The following is a 17,096-nucleotide window of genomic DNA, read 5'->3' as shown; positions in this document are numbered from 1 at the left end:
AAACTTTTATTTCTCATATAATTCTTTTGTTACAAGTTTTGTCCATCAAGTGTAATTTTCTATTTTTTTTTTGTCCTTTTAAATATAACAAATTTTCATTCGACTTTTCTAAATACTGCTAGTTTTTAATTTAGAGTTTATTTGGATACAAATTTAGAAGTGTTTTTGAAAGCTTTCCTACTAAAAAATATTCTTTATTTTCAAAGAAGTTCTCAAAAATGTTTCTAACTTGTATCTAAATAGACTTCTACTATATTTTGTATAATATGTAATATAAAAGTTTATTCAAAGAACTATATTATTTTTAAAAATAAAAGTTCCTTATTTTTTGTTGTCTTCGATTAAATTTCTGAATTTTGCACTTCAAGGACATAAATCTTTAATTATTAGTTGCATTTCATCAAATATTGTTGTGATTTAAGGATTGTGTAGCAATCTTTAACATACATAACTCTTATTTATAATGAAAAAAAATAAGAATTTACATGATATGACATAATATGATTAGCAAATATATGATTAACCTTACTAAATCCTTACAATATCTTAATACTTCCCCTTAAGTTGAAACATATATATCATACACACCAAGTTTGTTACAAATATAATTAACTTAAGCGATTTTGTAAATATATTTGCTAATTGGTCATTAAGTGGATGAACTTAGTTGAGATCTTTCTTAAGAGCACTTTCACTCTTACAAAATGTGACAGTTTGTTTCTGTGTTTAGTTCGCTTATGGAAAGTTGAATTGGAGGCAATGTGAAGAGTAACTTGATTATCATAAGTGAGTTTAGTTTCCTGAGTGTCTCCTATTTGGAGTTGTTTGAGAAGTTATTGTAGCCATGTAATTTCACTTGCAATTGTTGCTATAGCATGATATTCTGCTTTCGCATTAGATCTAACAATTATATTTTACTTCTTTTCCACGAAATCATGTTACCTCCAATCAAAACACAATAGTCAAAAGTAGGCCTTCTAGCTGATGGCGATCCAACCCAATTAACATTAGAGTAATAAACAATTTTGGAATTGCAATTGTCCTCATATAGGAGTTCACAACTCAACATCTTCTTGATATATCTAAGGATCCACATGACTATTGTCCAATGGCTATCATGATGATTGTTGATAAATGACTTGCTACATTTATTAGGAATGCGATGTCTAGCCTAATGACAATTAGATATCTTTTTAGGTCATCCAATGATTCTTCTTGACTCGAAAGAAACTTGATGTTGAGGTCATCGAAGTGTAACTAGGACGACAATCAACCATATCAGACTCAGTGAGAATGTCTAGAGCATATTTTCATTGAGAAATGACAATATCGGAAGCAAATTCAGCAACCTCGTTCCTCAAAAAATATTTTAGGGGGTCGAGGTCTTTTATCTGAAACTGGCACTAAAAGTGAGATTTGAGGCGATAAATACCATTAGAGTCTGACAATGTCATCAACATATACCACTAAATAAATGTAAAGATCAAATGAAGATTGAAGGAAGAAAACTGAGTGGGCAACCTCACATGGAGTCATACCAAACTTAATTATGGTTGAGTTGAAGCGACCAAACCAAACACGAGGAGATTACTTGAGGCCATTAATTGAATAATAAAGGCAACATACAAGGTAGAGTCACTAGAAGTAGTATAGTCAGGAGAGTTGGTCCATATAAACCACTTCGTGCAATTCACCATTTAAAAATGTATTTTTAATATCTAGTTAGTGCAATGACTATAGACACTCAATTTCGTCTGGGGGCATACAAATAAGGAAAAGGACTTCCATATTCAGAGAAAAGGAGCTCTCAAGTATAGAAACAACAGGACATGACATCAAAAGGCCTAAGCCCAAACAAGTTGGTTTTAGTAGCCCAGAACAGGCTGTTCCAAAATTGGAATAGGCCGTTTCCAACTCAGAACGAGCTATTCCTAAACTGGAACGGGTCGTTCCTAACTCAGCACGGGTCGTTCCTAAACTGGAACGAGCCGTTCTAAGGTACTAAAAAGGCCTAAAACCCTAGTTTGGAACGGGCCATTCCAACATAGGTTGTTATGAGTAAAACGCGAACCCAGAACGGGCCGTTCTAGATTCATATTTTACCCATAATGGATTGGCCCAAAACGGGCCATTTCGAATCTAGAACGGGTCGTTCCGGTCAGTTCTGAAGTCTATAAATAAAAAACTCGGGCACAGTTCTCAAGGTCAGGAAATTTCGTATAAGACTCCTTTGAGCTCGAAAATTCTCTCTCTTCCCCCTATTGTATTTCTTGAGATTTGTGAGGCATATTATAGTGTAAAAGGTTGCCACAAAGTACTTAAAGATCTCCATATTTGAAGATTTAATAGAGTTCGTTTAAGAGGTATTTCAGTCGATTCTCTCTTATTTTCTCTATTCCCTTATTTCAAATATTGTTATTATAAAGGCAATCATATAGACGTTTTAGGATTAACCATGTAATTTTAAATTTCAAGCATGTAAATTATAATTCATAAAGGGGATTAAATATTTAAATTATTAATTCTTACTATGCTAATTTCATCATAAAGGTACTGATTAAGGGAGTTGTAGAGGTGCTTAATACCTTCCCTACATGTAATCGACCCCCCGAACCCAATTTTGGTTATCAAGGCTATTATTGGATCTTTAAAAACCTTTTGTTTTTCCCAATGTTTTGAGTAAAACATTGGTGGCGACTCCATGAACCTATTTTCAAAACCATTAATTAAGGATTAGTATGGTGTCCGGACATTCCTTAATTGATGAGATTTTCAAAAAGATGTCTAAACGATAGGTTGCAAGATCGAAAATTTTCGAGTTACGACAATGACCAATGGCGAATGGTAGCCATAGCAAGAAACGAACGAATAAAAGTTATCTTGGCTATAAGAAAGTATCCCGATAATCAAGGCCATAGATCTGAGTGTCCTTGTCAACCAACTATGCTTTAAAGCGATCAATATTGCCATCTGGGACAACTTTCACTGTGTACACCCATTGACAACCAACTATAGACTTGTTAGGAGGCAAAGGCACCAACTCCCATGTGTCACTAGTATGTAAAGCATCCATATCATCCAACATTGCCTGTCTCAACCTAGAATCAGTCATAGCTTCACTTGTAGACCTAGAAATAACAATAGAATCCAAAGAGGAAACAAAAGAAAAATGGAAAGGAGACAATCAATGACAATAAAGAGTACATGCATATAAACGGTTAGGATTATGGGTAGATCGAATACCTTTGCGAATGGAAATGGGAAGCTTGAGTAAAGGAGGTTCAGGTGTAGGGAGCATTGCCAGATGACCTTTTGGAACAAGAGATGATGTTGAAGGATGTGTATGTGGAACCACCTATGGATGTCGTGTCCTTCTCTGATAAACAAGTAATGGTGGTGAATTAGTGACTAGAGTGGGAGTTGGAACATTAGGTTGAGCATTCAAAGGAGGATGATTGTCAGCATCCATAGAGAAGAAAGGAGATGACTCAAAGAAAAAGACATCAACTGAAACAAGGTATTGTTGAAGTTGTGAACAAAAGCAACAATATTTTTTCTAGAGACGAGAGTACCCAAGAAAGACACACTTAAGGGATCGTGCAAAAAGTTTATCTCTTCTTGGGGGTGAGATCATGGACAAAACATGTACATCCAAAGATACGAAGTGAGACAAGATAGAGGTCATGTTGTGGATACAAAATGGTGTATGGATTTTGATTATTGAGAATAGAGGAGGACATGCGATTAATCAAGTAACATGTAGTCAGAACCTCATCACCCTAAAAGCAAAGTGGAACTTTATGATGAAGGAGAAGAGTATGAGTTGTTTCAACCAAATGATGAATTTTGCATGCAACAACACTATTTTGTTGTGGTGTATGAGAACAAGAAGTTTGATATGAAGAATATCTTCCGAGGAGAGTAAAAATTGGAATTTGGAAGACCAATATTATTTGGTATTATTATTGTGTGAAATTTGAATTGACGTCTCAAACTGAGTAGCAATTAGTGGAAAAACTTCAAAAAATATTGAAAACATCATAATGGTGTTTTATTAAGAAAATCCAAGTGCAATGCGAAAAAATCATCAATAAATGTAAAGAAATAAGAATGACCTAAAGTTGAATTGACTTGACTATAGGTCCCCAAATATTGTAGTGAACCATAGTAAAAGGTGACGCAACACATTTATTGACACTAGATCTATAGGACTGATGGATATGTTTACCTAATTGACATGACTCACACTAGATGGATTTAATTCGTAGAAAAATTATGAACTAAAAGATGTAATTTCTTTAAGTTGGGGTGACCAAGACGTTGATGAGCAAGATCAATACAAGTGGAGACACAAGCAATCAATGGTGAAAGATGATACAATCTCTAGACTCATGTCCTACTCCAATTGTCCGTCTGGTAAGTCGATCCTAAACAAGAACATAATTATTAACAAACAACATAGAGAAATTAAACGAGTGAGTTTGCTAATGAAAATTAAATTAAAAGGACAACTAGGAACAAACAAGACAAAAATGTAAAGGAAGGTTAAAGAGTGAGTGTGTTTGAATGCCATGAACTATTAGTTGATAACCATCCACAAGAGTAACAAATGGCAAGGAGGTTGAGAAAGACAAGTAAGAGAAAAAAGGGATTGGTTACTGGTCATATGATCAGAAGCACCAAAGTTAAGAATCTAAGGTCTAAAAGAAAGAAACTAAGAAATAAAGGATATAAGATTACCGGACTGAGCCACAACAGTGACAAGTAAGGCAAATTGTTGGGCTACTTGGCTTGTGTAATTGGTCGATTCGATCAATTTCTGACATGGAATTAGGGAAACTTTGGTAAACGTCATGGACAAAGCAGAAATGGGAGTTGGCATGGGAAATGAGGTAGAGAGGGACCAAAACTAAATAGGACCAAGCAGAGGCCAAATGGAGCCAAACAGGGTCATTGGAGATAGTCAACCATAATTGAGGGATTGCCACAAAAATAATGTCACGTGCATTACTATTCATGAGTAGGGACAATTCACGTGTGGTATTGTTCACGCAGTAAAAAAATTTACAAGTTTTAAATACCATATGATTTAGAAATTGTGTGTCAATCTTCAACATATATAACTCTTATTTATAATGAGAAAAAAATAAAAATTTACATGATATGATATCATTAACTAAGATATGATTAACCTTAATAAATCTTTACAATATCTTAATAAATATAAATGATCTTTTACAATTAATTATTATTAATTCCATATATATTGTATAGGAGACATGTTAAAATGAGATAAAACATGATTTTTATTTTATATTCAAGAAATTGTCAATAGGTGTTTTGAAGAAATTAGTTTAGGGAATAAAAATAGTTTTTTGTTTTTTTTTAAAAATAAGTGTTACTGAAACACTGCATAATTTTTTTAATGAAATATCACCATAACATTTTTAAAAAATTATTAATTCCTTAACTATGATTATTAAAATACTAATTATAATTATCCGTAAACTTAAATTAATGAAATCAAATAGTTTTCTACCATTTTAAAATTTTACAAATTTGATCTACGCATTAAAATTTTTTAATTTGACAATTAGATCGTTAAAATTTAATACAAAATATGAATTATTAAATTATGTAAGTTATAAATTTATTTTAAAAATAAGTGAATCTCATATATATATATATATATATATATATATATAATTTAAAATTATAAACCCATGTATCTTGATTTTATACTTTTTAACCTAAAATAAAAATACAATAAATAGAGAAGAGAGTGTGTTTAAAAATGTAAATACGAAGAGTGCTAACAAAATTTTTCTCTCTAATGTATATACGAGGAAAGTGTGTTTGTTTGAAAATGTATATATGACTCTGGTCTCCAATGTTTTATGTATATATGAGATGTCTGACACACAAACTTTTACATTTGAAAATAAATTTTAATCAAATACAAAAATAATATTTAAAAAAATGTGTTACTAACCATCAATAAGATAGACCTTATAATAACTTTGGTGAATTTTATTTATTTATTTTTCTAAAATGTATAGATGAATGAGAGTGAGAAGGGCTTTTTGACCTCAGTAAATTAAAAAAAATTAAAAATACATGAAATAAATTAAAAAAAAAAACTAATTACTGAAATAGGTAGTTTTGGACAAGTCAGCATATATGTGGCACTGAAAACGCCTGGGGGGTGGGCGTTTTTTAGAAAAAGCCTCCCCCCCAGGCGCCTTCTATTGCTGATGTGGCACGGGCAGATTTGAACTGAAAACGCCTCCCCCCTAGGCGTTTTGTTGACGTGTCAGATTTGAACCGAAAACGCCTCCCCCCCAGGCGCCTTCTATTTTCAGAAAGAGCCTCCCCCCAGGCGCTTTCTATATATGGCAAATTTGAAAAGAAAGAATCTGTGGGGTAGACGTTTTCAAAGCCACCTCTCCCTGAGAAACATTATGTTTGATTAAGTTATTTTTTTATTTTTAAAATCATTTCATAAAATAACTAATATTTTAGTTTACATATCGCAAAGAGTAAATGTTTATTATATTTAAATTTTATAATAAATTATACATATAAATAAATATTATATTTGAATATATAATTTATATTTAAAATTTATATAAATAGATATTTTTAAATGTATAAAGTATATTTTAGATATGAGATAAATAATTTATATTGTAGCACAATATTTTTAATTATTTTGACTTTGTTTAAAAAATAAAATTTAACTTATAAATAAATATGATAAATAAAATGAAAATATAATTATTTATTAATTAAATATTAATATTTTAAATTAAATTATCAATAAATAGTGTTATAATAAAATGATTTATCATAAATTAAAATATAATTTATATATTTAAAAATATTTATGTATACTAATTTTAAATATAATTTATATTATCAAATATATATTTGTTGAGCTTAGGAGAGCTTGAAGCCTAAAGAAGTTTTGATGATCACAACACAAGTGTACAACAACTTACAATTTGGAAGCACAAAAACAAAGTCAAAGAAAGTCAAGAAAAAGAAAATGCTATGTAATGGAGCAATGTAATAGAGTTTAGAAATTAAGTTGTTTTGAATGAGATTTTATATTGTGAGTGCTTAGTATGCTTTGTGCATAATCAAATCTATTTCTAAACTAAGTAGAGAGTATATGATGATGAGTTAAAACATTGAAAAGTTATTTTGAGACTTAAAATGAAGTTTTAAGTACTAACTCAAAATAATCGATTATTGTTAAAAATAATCGATTATTCCAGCAATAGGCAAAATGGGATGCCTTGCTACAATAATCGATTATTTGCCAAAATAATCGATTATTCCAAGAACAACTTTCTGGAATAATCGATTATCCAGCAAAATAATCGATTATATTGTAATCAAGTGAGCATATTGCATTCATATTTTCATAACAAGTCTTTAGAAAAGCTTCATTTGAAAATTCAGTCTTAGAAAAGTTTAAAAGTGAAATAAAGATCCTAAATACTCTAATAATTTTTAAAAGGTCATAGAATCCAATTCACCCCCCTCTTGGATTGTGCCATTCTTTTCTAACAGTATTTATTTATATATAATTTCTTATAAAATTTTAACTATATATAACAAATATTTAGCATATATATTGCACATATTAAAATATTAGATAAAAAATTATAGGAATTTCTAAAAAAAAATATTATTAAAATAAAATCTCTAAAAATATTTTCATACAAAATAACCGATTTTATGTTATATATAAGGATGAATTTTTGAAAACTAATTTTTAGATAAGAAGGGTGAGGGCATAATATGAGACAAACCAATAGAGAATATGAGTATTAGAAAATTGAAAAGCAAAAAAAATGATATTTTAAATTTTTTTAAAGAGATACAAGTAGTTGTGATTTGCTTATATTCAAGACATATTTTTTTACTTATAATAGAAAATAAAAGGAGTAAATCTTTATTTTTAAAAGTAAGAAAACATGTCCTAATTTTGAGAAAATATTATTTAAAAAAAAATTAAAAAATAATAATTCACCATTGTTTTAAGTACTAATTCATTTAGTGAAATAAATTCAAATAAAATTTATGCGCATTAAATTCCAAACTCGGTATGTAAGTTTTAAATTAACTAAAATCACATCTTTCTATAATAGACTCAAAATAATTTTTAACATTTAATAAGTCTAGTCTGAGTGGTGTATGACTCAATTCTCTAAATTTAGAATTCAGGTTTTGTGTAAAAAAAATATATTACTGAGAGAAAAGACTCAATTATTTTGTATTAACAACATAGTTACTAAAAAAGTTAACTTGTATTTTAACATTTTTTTTTACAACTACTTTGAATGTATTTTTTACAAATATTCTCATACGTGATGTGTATAAGATAAATCTTCATTTTATATAACTAAAATATCAGTAAATAAATATTTTGTATTATATAAATTATATTATAATTAAAATTTATAATAAATAAATGTTTTTAAACAAATAAAATATTTTAATTTGTAATAAATAATTATATTTTTATACAAGGTATGTTTTTAACTATTAACAAATTTTTTAATAAAATATTGAAATTTAATTTTGAAATAAAAAAGAAAAAGATAAAGTATTATTTTTGAAAAGAAATTTTCTAAAACACTATCATTGAAAAATATATTTTAGAAAAGTCTTATTAAACATAAATATTTATTTTAAAGAAAATTTAATTAAGTACGTTTCTCAGGAAGAGGTGGCTTTGAAAACGCTTACCCCACAGATTCTTTCTTTTCAAATTTGCCATATATAGAAAGCGCCTGGGGGAGGCTCTTTCTAAAAATAGAAGGCGTCTGGGGGAAGGCGTTTTCAGTTCAAATCTGACACGTCAACAAAACGTCTGGGGGGAGGCATTTTCAGTTCAAATTTGCCCGTGCCACATCAGCAATAGAATGCGCCTGGGGGGGAGGCTTTTTCTAAAAAACGCCCACCCCCCGGCGTTTTCAGTGCCACGTGTGTGCTGACTTGTCCAAAACTACCTATTTCAGTAATTAGTTTTTTTTAATTTATTTCATGTATTTTTAATTTTTTTTAATTTACTGAGGTAAAAAGGCGAGTTAGAAGTATAAGCAAAGAAAAGATATCCGAAAACATTAGCCTCACTTCATTTCTCTTCCTCTTCAAATTCATTCATTCAAAACTCAAAATGCTATCCACACTCCAAACCCCTCGCTCCCTCACGCGCCTCTCCCACTCCTTCACCTCACGCGCCTCCCTCGCCGACCAAGCCGCCGCCCCTCCCCACTCCGAAATCCTCTCCATCCGCCACGCCCTCCTCTCCCGCCGCGCCTCCGCCGCCGACCTCGCCCGCGCCCACCTCGCGCGCCTCCGCCGCCCCGAGCCCCGCCTCCGCTCCTTCCTCCACCTCCCCGACGACGACGCCCTCCTCGCCCACGCCCGCCGCCTCGACGCCCTCATCGCCGCCGGCCACGACCCCGGCCCCCTCGCCGGCGTGCTGGTGGCCGTGAAGGACAACATCTGCACCGCCGACATGCCCTCCACCGCCGGCTCGCGCATCCTGGAGGGCTACCGTCCGCCGTTCGACGCCACCGCCGTGAAGAGAGTGAGGGAATTGGGCGCCATTGTGGTTGGGAAGACCAATATGGATGAGTTCGGAATGGGAAGCTCCACTGAAGCTTCTGCGTTTCAGGTATGTGTTGTTTTGCCTTTGAATTTCAATTTTTTTTTTTGGTATTCTTTTCCAAGGGCTTGTTTGTTTTGTTCAATTTGAAGGCTCGTTAGTGTGTTGTGTTTTTGAGGTTTGGACTACTCTTTTAATCATATGTATTCAGAGAGATAGGGTATTGTTAGAGTATTGAAATTGAGAGATTATTAAAAAAGTTTCATTTTTTGCGTACGGGTATGAAGATTTGGGAAATGTTGTTTTTATAGAAAGTGTACAACAAATTTATTTATTTTTTATTCATTACCAAGGAGTATCTTCTGTCCGAAGCAGGATTAATACTAATCTCTTGGAGGGTTTGAGAGATGTCGAATAGGTGGGCATTTAATCCCGGTTTATGCTTTAGGATGAGGAGAAAGACAGAAAAGAGAGAGAAATATGAGATGTGATAAGTGATGCAATTAGTGTTGTACAAGGTACTACAAAAATAAACACTACTAGAAAATGAAATAAATTTCTTTACTAGCTAAAAATATTATTATCTAATTTGTAGATACTTTTTCATATTAACATTTCAGAAAGTAAAAAAAATATATATTTTTAGCTTGTACGTAAGTTAGTTTTAGCTTATAAATAAATTTATTTTATTTTTCTTTAAAAGTACTTTGGAAAAGTTTATCCGGTTAACCTCAAAATGTTGTATTAACTGTTGTATGAATAATTTGTTGAGAAAAAGGTGTATGAAAAACACAACTCTAGTTATGTTTACATCACTAACTAATTAGAAATTACCATATATATGACTTGTAAAATAATTGTTATAAAAGTTAATAATTTTACAATGCACATTAATCTATGATTGGATGACACTGTAAAAAATATTTACACTATTGGTGCATGCCAATTACATTCTTAATTAAATGCATTAACAAGATGTTGATGATCTTTGGAGTTAGTAAAACTGTTACAAATTATTATTTTTCTGGTGGTTTCAAGCCACTATAAACTAATTTCAGGATTCAGTTACATTTTTTTTTTAAATTTAGAGACCAAAATTAAAAGTTCTCAAAAAGTTTAAGGACCTATTAATGTATTAAACCTATTTGTAATTAATAAAAGGATGACTGGATGAGTAATTTTATGACTATGATACTAGATGTTGCCTTTTTGTGTTTAGGAGTTCAAATGTTGATTGCCTGATTTATTTTGAAAGCAGGATTTCAGTGTTTGTTTTGGAGAGAAAATGAGGAATGAAAAATTTCAATGAATGACTTGATTGACATTACATGAAATGATGTGTTGCTAATTTTCATCCATGTAGATTATTTCCCTTCTTGTTATGGCAAAACTTGATGGAAATAAAAAGTGGGCTTGTATTAGCTGTGCCTCACCTGGGGGTTGACTGTCATTTTTTTATTTGGTTTCTAGCTTTATTGCTTATATTGCCTATTTATAACTGCAATTGGTTTACTCAGGTGCTGCATATGTTCATTCAATAGGTGACTGCTAACCCATGGGATGTGTCTAGGGTGCCCGGAGGATCGTCAGGAGGATCAGCTGCTGCAGTTTCTGCTAGGCAGTGTGTTGTATCGTTGGGAAGTGATACTGGTGGAAGTGTGAGGCAGCCAGCATCTTTTTGTGGTGTTGTAGGTTTGAAGCCAACATATGGGCGTGTCTCAAGATTTGGACTTATGGCGTATGCATCATCACTTGATGCCATTGGTTGCTTCGGTTCATCAGTTGCTGATACTGGGATTCTTCTTCATGCAGTTGCTGGTCATGATAGATTTGATGCCACCTCAAGTAAGCAGGTAAGAGTATAAGTTCGTAAGCTATTCAATTTCTCTTTATTTTCCAGGGATATTAATAATGTTCTGTAAAATCTGTGTCTCTATAAGATGAGTGATTGCTGAAAATGTTATTCATTTCTTGTTAATAAGCCGATTTCTATTCAATAATTAACAATTTCATTTGCCAGGATGTACCAAACTTTCTATCTCATTTTGTCTCTGCGAGTTCCTTGGAAAGTAAGCCCTTGAAGGGACTCAGAGTTGGTCTGATCCGTGAAACTATTGATGATGGTGTTGAAGCTGGAGTAATTTCTGCAATTCGTGCTGCTGCTTTGCATTTTGAGGAATTAGGATGTACTGTGAATGAGGTTCTTATCATTTTTCTCTATAATTCTGAGTGATAGCTTAACTTTTGTAGGTGCTTTACAAGTCTGTATCATTACTGTTTATATCCTTGGTATGTCCTTTTCATTTGTCTACTAACTTATTGCAGGTCTCACTTCCATCCTTTTCCCTTGGGTTGCCAGCATATTATGTCCTTGCTGTGTCTGAAGCATCTTCCAATTTGTCTCGCTATGATGGTATTAGGTCAGTGGTTGAACCCCCTTTCATATCTCTCTCTCCCCAAACACACACAACAGACCACAATGTTTCATTACATTTTCATTGATAAACCATTAGCCTGGCTTTAACCCTTTGTATATATTTAGATATGGAAACCAAGTTTACGCCGATGAGCTAGATTCTCTTTATGGAGGTTCCCGAGCTAATGGGTTTGGTTCTGAGGTACACACCTTTCAGTCCTTAATTTGAAATTTGGCTAGAAAATGTGTGGTAGCTTTACGTATACCATTTTAAAAGAAATGGTTGATATGTGTTTGTATTTGAGCTAGCTTTCAATTTTAAATGTATCAGGTCAAAATGAGAATTTTGATGGGAACATACGCCCTTTCAGCTGGTTATTATGATGCATATTACAAGCGTGCACAACAGGTACTACTAATATTATTCCATTTTTTTCTTGATAGGTCTGATTTAAGTCTTAATATGAATTCAGTTTCATAAGATTGGTTTTTGAAGTTTCCAGAGTTAATCAATTTCATCTTCTAGAAGTTTAGAGTTTTAATGAAGATATTTATGAGTGTTATATTACAGGTAAGGACCATAATAAGGAATAGCTTTAAGGAGGCACTGAATCAAAATGACATCTTGATTTGTCCTGCAGCTCCTTCAGCTGCTTATAAAATTGGTAAACTTCTACATCTCTTTGCTTTTGCATTATTGCATTTTAGTGCTTGCTGTGCTAATTGTTTCATTGCCTTCGGCATTTTCAGGTGAAAAGAAAAATGATCCCTTGGCTATGTATGCAGGCGATATCATGACTGTAAGCATTTCATTCTTCTTGAGCTAGATTTCTGTCTCATAGTTTTGATTATATGTGAACCAGATATGATAGTATGAAGTCTTAGACTTGCACTATTGAACTTTTTCCACCCCACTTAGCTCAAGCATGAATCACACATGAGCTGCTAAAACTTTAAATCATTTGAGCACTTGAGTGGACCACATAACTGATGGTGATCAGATTTTGCAAGAATAGTTGGTTAAGCCTTAGAAAATTTTGTTCGGTGCTAACCAATCCAGGGATTATCTTTATTGCTAACCGTTAACTGTGGGGTTCTCTGCATTGCATTAGTTCATACTCAACATGTGCCAAGTATGTATTAGTTTGAGTTCTAGCAGCTCGGCGAGGAAATTTCCCATTGGAATTAAATCACCATTGAGCATAACTAAATAATTACACAATGGTTTAGAGTTTGATATTCTTTGTGTATTGTCTGAAGTTTCATTCATACACATTAACGAATCAAGCGCGGTGTTTTCCACTTTCCCTTCTTAATTTGTGGTTTGGCTTTTTATAGGTAAATGTTAATCTAGCTGGACTACCTGCCTTGGTTTTGCCATGTGGATTTGTTGAAGGTGGACCTTCAGGCCTTCCTGTTGGTCTACAAATGATTGGTGCAGCATTTAATGAGGTATTGACTTTTCCCATCCACTGCAATGGACTGCTTGTTGATGGAGTTCTCTATGTTAATGGTTGTTTTGTTTTGTTTATAGTCTTTATATCTTAAAAATATTAAAAAGTAAGATGTTGATACCTGTAAGATTTTTTCATGTTTGAGTTGAAAATGTCAAACAAGGCTAAGAGAAGAAAAAATAGATAAGCTTTGGGGATAATGTAAAATTTTTAAAAATTTGGTTCCGTCAAATGAGATTTTGTGTAAAAAGTACAAATTTCACAATGATCTGAAAGATGAATTGAAGTAGGAGGCATAAAAGTTGAGCAGATGTTGAGCTGAAAGACTATCAAAATTTAAAAGGTGAATAATAGGGAGGAAACATTACTGATTACATTTTCATAAAAAATCTTCTACAAGAATAATTTTGGATTAGTGTGAAATTTTATAAATATGACGATTCAAACTTTAAATCCAATTGTAGATTTTGGGATAAATTATTTACTAAGAAGTTATTAGATGATTAAAGAGTTATTTGACCTCCAGTATGTGAAAATATACACTCATTTTTTTGTAAAGATACAATTTGTCAGTGTGATTTTCTTTGCTTATAAGATTGAAATTTGCCATATGGCCAAACTTATGTGGTCTTACTCAAATTCTGATTGGAAACTTTTGTGGAATAACATATATAATGTGATGATGTGCATGAGTATATTTTGACACTAAGATGCAGAATCATCTTTTGGTTGTGAATTAAATTGCAGGGAGAGCTGCTGAGAGTGGGACATATCTTTGAGCAAACTCTTCAAAATTGCAGATTCGTTCCACCAATTGTAGCTGAAGACATTGGATACTGAGTATAACTTGTCGTTCTACATTTTGGTTTTCCATCAATGTTTCATTAGTTCCATGACCAATTGACAATGAGGTGGCTGGAGCAGGTATTTTTCGGCAAAGTTAATAAAATTCTTCTCCAAATTATGACTGCAACTGGATTGAGTGAGCTTGAAAGTTCACTATTTGAAATTGAATATGTTCATAATAAACCTTCTAGCAGCTTTTGATGAGTGGGTCACTTACCATGGTTAGCACAATTGTATGAATAATTAATGTATTGTGTTTATTATTCTGTGTAGAACTTGCTAGATTGTAATTGAAACAATTTGCCCTTGTAATTTATTCTTGAGGATTTCTTTCGAATTAGAAATATTATAAGTAGGAATGTTGTTTTTGGAAATGTTTAAATAGGTGTTTGGTTTATTTTAATATTTTCTATAAATGTTTTTTAAAATTTATTTAATTTTAAAACAAATAAAAATAGAAGTTATGATTACCCTAAAATCTAAATCCTAAACTGTGGTTAGACTAGTCTAACGACTATATGAGCCGGGTTTAAAATCTATGATCTTTCCTTTATTTTAATTTGATTATATATTGATTTGAAAATTAAAAATTATTTATTATCCTTTGTGGTCAAACTTATGAATACTATGTAAAGGTTTGACATTCTAAACTTTGAGATACACAAATAAATACTCTTATTTGAGGATTTCTTTTCTTGTATTGAAATTATTTTTCTCATCTTGTGTCAAATAATACAACATTCCTTTTCTTTTATTTTTTAGACAATTTGAAAACCATATTTTTTAATTTCTTTCACAATTGACGACTATTATTGTCATAAATAATAATTTGGTGAATAAAGTAAATCATTTCAATTTAGTATATTTTTATAACATAATTAATAGTATCTTTACGTTAAAAAATTATAATTATTGTGTGTGAATATTTCTATGTACATACATAAATACTATTTTTCATTATAAATTCATGAAAGTTCTTAGCGACATGTGAAACTAATAAAGGTATATTGTTGCAATCTCAAATCCTTAAAAATACATCTAATTAGTTATTTATGTAAATGTATTTTCAAATTATGTTCTTAGATTGTTTCGGGAAAAAATAATTATGATTATTTTGAATAAAATATAATATGCATATATATATATATATATATATATATATATATATATATATTAAATAAAATGTAATTTTTATTGTTGACCACTCTTGTATTTCAAACTTAGCCCCACCCCTGCTATTTTTATTTGTGTTGTAGTGTATTTGTATATGTTTGTAGTTGTACTTTCTGAGAGACTGAGACCCTTTTTTTTATTATTATTACATCGGTGCATGTTTCTAAGATCCACTTTTTAATTTGAAATGTATTAAACATGTAATAGAATTTATATATTTTTGTTAAGTTTCATCCTAAATATGAATGAGAAATATATTCGTCCCGACTTTGACGGAGAATACCCGATTTGACCGGTACGGGTAAAATCTGATATGTTAAATCGGGTATGGGTATATATATACCTGTATCGTCCCTGATTGAATTATATTAAAAAATTTAATATTTTATTATGTATAATTATTTATTATGATGTGAAATATTTATAGTTGTTTAATTATTAAGAAATCTCTTGATTAAAATGAGATAGAGAAACAATTTAATATAACTACAATATAATAAAAAAAAAATTTAAAAATATTGTTTATTTTTTCGTAAAAAAAATATTAATTTTTTACGCGTACGGGTATGGGTATACCAGATACCCGACAGGGACGGGAATGAGATGGAAATTACATACCCGGCAGGTACAGGGATGGGATTGAGTCGGGGACGGGGACGAGTATCATGAAACCCGTATCCGACACACCCCGTTGCCATCCCTAATCCTAACATCATTTTTATATTATTTCTATATATAAACTAACATAATTATCTTAATAATAGTGTTTTTAGCTACTATTTTTTAATGAGGGTAATTAAAAAGAAATTATCTTGTATTGTAATAGAAATTATTTATGACAAATATAAAATATAATATATGTGATAAAACTATTTATTTATTTCAAAGTTTAGTTATAATATATTTATATATTAAAAATTAATAATTTATTATAAATTTTAATTATATAAAATAAAATTTTATTTTATGTATTATGCAAGTTAAAATATTATTATTTTTTATACATAAATTAGAATAAGTATCTTTTTGAATAAGAGTGTTTTTAGATATCCTTCTTTATGGAGAAAATTTTTTGAGGTTTGTCTTAATTTTATCTCTTTCGATTTACCCACATTTTTATTTCTACATTAAATTTAATATTGTAAAAGAAAATATTAATTGATAAAAATAATCTTGTATTATAATATAAATTATTTATCATACATATAAATATAATTTATATACTTAAAAATATTTATTTATTATAAATTTTAATTATGATATCACTATAAAAAATATTATATATAAATTATATGTCACTATAAATTTAATATATATATTTGACATATATTTATACATAATTTAAATGTTGATTTTGAATGAGATTATATGTCAGTTCATGACTATTTTTTTTATTTTATAATATATCAACATATATTATACCTATAAAGTAATTAAAAGTATTTTAGTAATAAATATTGTATCATTATAAAGTATATATCATTACAAGATAATTTTGTTTTGTAGTACATAATCTTTAAATTCTAAAACAATGTTATATAAATCAAATTGTAATTGACTTGATCAAGATAGTGGATAACTA

General features: G+C 30.7%; 1 protein-coding gene and 1 long non-coding RNA gene across 3 annotated transcripts; one reads left to right on the top strand and one right to left on the bottom strand.

Annotated features, from left to right (window-relative positions):
* Positions 1–40: 40 nt before the first annotated feature.
* On the bottom strand, positions 41–5,936 carry LOC109814656 (uncharacterized). 2 transcript variants are annotated; one of them, XR_014431578.1, is made up of 3 exons: positions 4,741–5,936; positions 3,244–4,427; positions 41–3,128 (listed from the first exon to the last, which is right to left on the bottom strand). It is a non-coding gene; the product is annotated as an uncharacterized LOC109814656 (long non-coding RNA). The 2 variants fall into 2 exon arrangements; XR_002241087.3 differs by having other exon boundaries at positions 3,244–3,376; positions 4,741–5,915.
* Positions 5,937–9,131: 3,195 nt separating this feature from the next.
* Positions 9,132–14,715, top strand: LOC109814664 (Amidase family protein). Its single transcript, XM_083068454.1, has 10 exons — positions 9,132–9,694; positions 11,167–11,478; positions 11,646–11,825; positions 11,951–12,045; positions 12,168–12,243; positions 12,373–12,450; positions 12,613–12,706; positions 12,792–12,841; positions 13,380–13,493; positions 14,243–14,715. The coding sequence occupies exons 1-10, from the start codon at positions 9,191–9,193 to the stop codon at positions 14,333–14,335; spliced, it is 1,596 nt and encodes a 531-aa protein (XP_082924580.1). The 5' UTR covers positions 9,132–9,190; the 3' UTR covers positions 14,336–14,715.
* Positions 14,716–17,096: the final 2,381 nt, after the last annotated feature.

Source organism: Cajanus cajan, chromosome 2, assembly GCF_000230855.2.
Source record: "Cajanus cajan strain Asha chromosome 2, NIPB_CcT2T_4, whole genome shotgun sequence".
NCBI classification, from domain to species: Eukaryota; Viridiplantae; Streptophyta; class Magnoliopsida; order Fabales; family Fabaceae; genus Cajanus; species Cajanus cajan.
This window is presented reverse-complemented; position numbering and strand designations above follow the sequence as displayed.